Here is a 4867-nt window from a genome sequence, read left to right as displayed (position 1 = left end):
CCTGCCCAAAAAAACAAGTGAAGAGGCTCTGATGCCACAGACATATTGTTATGACCATGACTGATTTATCTTTATATTTATGACTTATATGAGCAATGGTTTGCTTATGCTCTTCGAGTTCACATCGTTGAAGGCATGGTTCATCATTGAGCGCATAACTTTACAAGGCATTTAATCTTTCTATTCTGTGACTGAGGCCATTAAACTTGGAAATGCCTAATGGTAAACTAGTAATGATTTCTTTGTGCCGTCATTAGCTATTCACACACATGCTAGATAATTGAAAGGCAAAATTCCATCTATCGTGAATCGCTTCTATAGCCTTTTTCTGTTTACTTGTTGAAGATGCCAGATACCAGAATTCTTGATGCTATTGGTTATAAGCATATGCTTCCTTTTCATGTTACACTGCAGGGATTCGCTGTCCCAAAGGAATCTCAAAACAAAGTTGCTGATTTTACATTCCATGGGAAGCCAGCTCAGATAAAGCATGGTGATGTGGTCATAGCTGCAATCACCAGTTGCACAAATACATCAAATCCAAGTGTAATGCTTGGAGCTGCTTTGGTTGCAAAGAAAGCCTGTGATCTTGGCCTTGAGGTTAAATTTTACCCTTCTCTATAAAAGTATCTTTGTGTTTTATTTTTGTCGTGCTTCATTTTGTCATTGTCTGAATGGATCAGCCTGTGACACAGTCATAACATAAATCATAAATGTGCTAATGTGGCAACGGAGTTTAAGGTTCCACAAGTACGAGTTCCAGAAAATGAAATCTAGAGACATAGAAACTTATATGCTATATTCCTGTATGAAAATTGACAATACGCAGAATACATCTATTTTCACCTTTGTTTTTTCCCCTTGATGTGTCAGTCAGTTGGTAGATGGTTCTGGTCGAAACCTAGATCTTATGGATGAGCTGTGGGATATTTGGATGTTTTGTACTCATCCTTGTTGCATTTATTTCCCCTTTTATTCGTACTAATAAAATATATGTTTTCCACTAGGATTTGCCTAAATAAAGCGTTCACTAGGAATAATTTCTCAAACTGAAGATTGTAGCATGAACTGATTGGGAATTCTGCCTTGCTAATGCCTTTATATCTTTGTATCAGGTGAAGCCATGGATCAAGACAAGTCTTGCTCCAGGTTCTGGAGTTGTTAAGAAATACTTGGATAAAAGGTAATTTGGACAGTTCCATGAATTGTAAATTGTGTCTAAGTAATGCATATGCTCACCTGTGTTAATGTTCATACTTGGTATATTTCAGTGGTTTGCAGCCTTATTTAGATCAGCTAGGTTTTAACATTGTTGGATATGGGTGCACAACCTGCATTGGCAATTCCGGAGATCTTGATGAATCAGTATCAGCTGCCATATCAGAGAATGGTAATTTCTCTACTTAAGAAAATAAGCCAACAACTTATGTTCTCTAGAGTTAAACTTCCTTGATAAATGCATGATAATCTCAAACATGCTTGTGTTTGTCCAGATATTGTTGCTGCAGCTGTGTTGTCTGGAAATAGGAATTTCGAAGGACGTGTACATCCGTTGACCAGAGCAAATTATCTTGCTTCCCCTCCGCTTGTCGTAGCTTATGCTCTTGCTGGCACAGTAAGCAACCAGAAACTTATCCTTGCTGCACCTTGACCTGGTACCTAGCTATATCTATTATGACTTTGTGATTCACCAAGTCCTTGGTGTTGTTTTGGAGGGTTTAATAGTCTATAAGTTTATACTTGATGCCTATAATTGGGTTATAGTCTTTTCTTCTTACTAGCTTGCTTCACCATTATAACTGTTCATAGAATACAAAATCAGTCAATGGAAATTAGTTTCTCACCTTCTTGGAATTAATCTACTGCAGGTTGACATTGATTTTGATAAACAACCTCTGGGGACTTCCAAAGATGGGAAGGAGGTTTACTTCAGGGACATCTGGCCAACCAATGAAGAGATAGCTGATGTGAGTTATTGCACCGTTTAGGCTGCTTTCCTTTATTCTAAATATTTTGATATACACTGCTTACACGTGTTTGGTAATTTCTATTTATTTTGATCCTTAGGTCGTGCAATCCAGTGTGCTTCCTGATATGTTTAGGGGCACATACGAATCAATCACTAAAGGAAATCCCATGTGGAACGAGCTATCAGTACCATCATCAACTCTTTACTCATGGGATCCTAACTCAACATACATTCATGAGCCTCCTTATTTCAAGAACATGACAATGTCTCCTCCTGGCCCTCATCCTGTACTACCGACCATATCTCACCTGCTGGAAGCATTCACAAGGATAGCCCTGCTGCTAAATTCTTGATGGAACGTGGTGTTGATAGGAAAGACTTTAACTCTTATGGAAGCAGACGTGGTAATGACGAGATAATGGCAAGGGGAACATTTGCAAACATTCGCCTTGTGAACAAGTTATTGAAGGGGGAAGTTGGACCTAAAACAGTTCATATACCTTCTGGGGAAAAACTCTCTGTGTTTGATGCTGCCATGGTAAGTTCTGAGTCTCTTCGACCGAACTTAACAATTAAAGAATGCAAACTTTTATCTGACAGTTAATACAGTTTGCTATTTGTTATTTGCTATTTGCATTCATGTCATATTAACGTAGTAATGATGAGATAATGCCAGTTTGATTCTTGTGTCTAAAGAAATTAATCCATTTCTTCTTTATTGATGTAACAGAAGTACAAAAATGAAGGACATGATACTATCATCTTGGCGGGTGCAGAGTATGGAAGTGGAAGCTCTCGTGATTGGGCTGCTAAGGGGCCAATGCTGCAGGTACTATCTCGTTCTCTATTTTTTATGTGTTGTCTATATACATGTGCATTAATGTATGTATGTATATATGCACGTATGCATGCATGCATGCAAAATGAGCTACCAAGAGATACAAGTGGTGAGTTGAGGCCCACACCTTTGATGCAAAATGAGCTACCAAGAGATACAAGTGGTGAGTTGAGGCCCACACCTTTGATGCAAAATGACCGTCTCTTAGTGGCTTATCCAGCAAAATAAGTCATCACTGCATAATCACTTTTTCCATATGCATACACACACACGCATGTACTTATCTACATACATATGTGAATGTATATATAGGCACCACAGATTCATGTTCTTGTTACTTCTGTTGCAGGGTGTCAAAGCAGTGATCGCCAAGAGCTTTGAAAGAATCCACCGGAGCAATCTTGTAGGTATGGGCATAATCCCCTTGTGCTTCAAGGCCGGTGAAGATGCCGAGACCCTAGGCTTAACTGGCCATGAGCGATACACTATCAACCTCCCCTCCAGTGTGAGCGACATCAAGCCCGGCCAAGATGTCACTGTTGTCACCGATAATGGCAAGTCATTCACATGCACAGTCCGCTTTGACACCGAGGTACATCGTCTCATCGATGCGATCAATATTTGGCTTATGTATAATTGTTACATGGAATATCTTCCTAATCCTTGTTAATGTGCAGGTGGAACTTGCTTACTACGATCATGGTGGAATTCTCCCGTTTGTTATTAGAAATCTGATCAATGACATGCATTAGTTGAAGTTCATGAGAGTCTTGTATCATCGGCTTTTGTTCATGTCATTTTTTGTGCCTCGTAGTCTTGGGGTTTTTCTGTTATGACCCAAGAAATAAAATGGAAGAGTGGAGGCTGAAGGAAATAGGCGGGTTTGTCTTGCCGTGGAGTGAGTAAAAATGCAAACTCTCTCCAATTTGTTTGTCCATAATTGTTGCTTTATATTTGCACAATCTTCAAAAGCAATATTTGCTTGTTGCGCACAATGGATATTCATTATGCTCTTCTGCAGCATGATTCTAAGGGAAGCTGTTCACGGGGCATACATAATGAACACCTCTTATTATTTATCTTTGTCTCCCTGAAGTGAGATCAGATTGTGTTTCTCTGAGATGGTTCTCCTCCTGCTGACGAATCTGTTGCTTTAAATAAATTGTTGGTTCTTTATTCTGTCTTTCTAGATGAAAATAGACTTCGCTGGTAATCCAAGAAAATGGTTCCTGTTTTACGAAAATTAAACTACGCAGTTTTGTGTCATTGTGGTTAGGAGCTCTTTGTTTAAGATTCCTTCGGACGCGAACAAATTATAAGCAAAATATATGTAGTCTTGGACGTAAAGGACTACAGCTAACCCTTATTAATAATAGACACTCTGAAATTTGTAACACAGTTAGTGGTGGGGCCAGTATCGGGCCCCGGCGACAGTGACATGTCAACGGACACAAACCTAGGAGTGTAGCAAGTAGCAACATGATAAAAACATGAAGTTCTGTTCTGTTTCTCACTATAAAATATGCAACCAAAGGCAGGTTACAGGCAACGCGCAAGACCAAAACCAAACAGTCTTTTACAATAAAAAGGTCTGTTTGGTTGGAAAAGCAGCTGTATGCTCTACTAGCGAGTAAGTGAAGGTAAGGAGGGGGAGAAGAATGAAGAGCCAGATGATCTCCATGAAGGAGGGATCGTCGTCGTCGTCGTCGTTGCTGCTGCTACCGCCATCATCATCAGAAAAACCACAGACGGTCCTCGGACCGAAAAAAGCTGCCATGACCGTTAGGAGCGTGACGAGGGAGGAGATAAACAGGTATTGGAGGATGAAGAAGATCGAAGAGGAGGAGCACCTGTTAGCAGCTCTGAAAGCAGCAGCTAGAATCAGGGCAAGAGCTCTCCCGGTAAGCTGTCTGCTTGATTATTTATTTATTTTGCTATTAACTGACGAGAGTACATAATTAGTATTGACAGCTAAAGATCAATCTTAAATCTCAGGAGGAGGAAGTTCACAGGAGATTCGAGGAATCACTGACGGTGGATGCGAGGAAGAGAGGCGATGA

At 40.0% G+C, this 4867-nt stretch overlaps 1 protein-coding gene and 1 pseudogene across 1 annotated transcript in view; both read left to right on the top strand.

Moving 5' to 3' along the window:
* LOC109824934 overlaps positions 1–3884 on the top strand; it is an 8370-nt pseudogene extending 4486 nt beyond the window's left edge.
* Positions 4466–4867, top strand: part of LOC109825464 — a 17507-nt gene continuing 17105 nt past the window's right edge. Inside the window, exon 1 of the mRNA XM_020392316.1 lies at positions 4466–4708. Within this exon, the coding sequence (XP_020247905.1) occupies positions 4466–4708 (243 nt within the window). The remainder of the gene's footprint in view (positions 4709–4867) is intronic.

This window comes from Asparagus officinalis, chromosome 10, assembly GCF_001876935.1.
Source record: "Asparagus officinalis chromosome 10, Aspof.V1, whole genome shotgun sequence".
In the NCBI taxonomy this organism is placed as follows: domain Eukaryota; kingdom Viridiplantae; phylum Streptophyta; class Magnoliopsida; order Asparagales; family Asparagaceae; genus Asparagus; species Asparagus officinalis.
The sequence above is the reverse complement of the archived record's forward strand: the minus strand, read 5'-3'. Positions and strand labels throughout refer to the sequence as shown.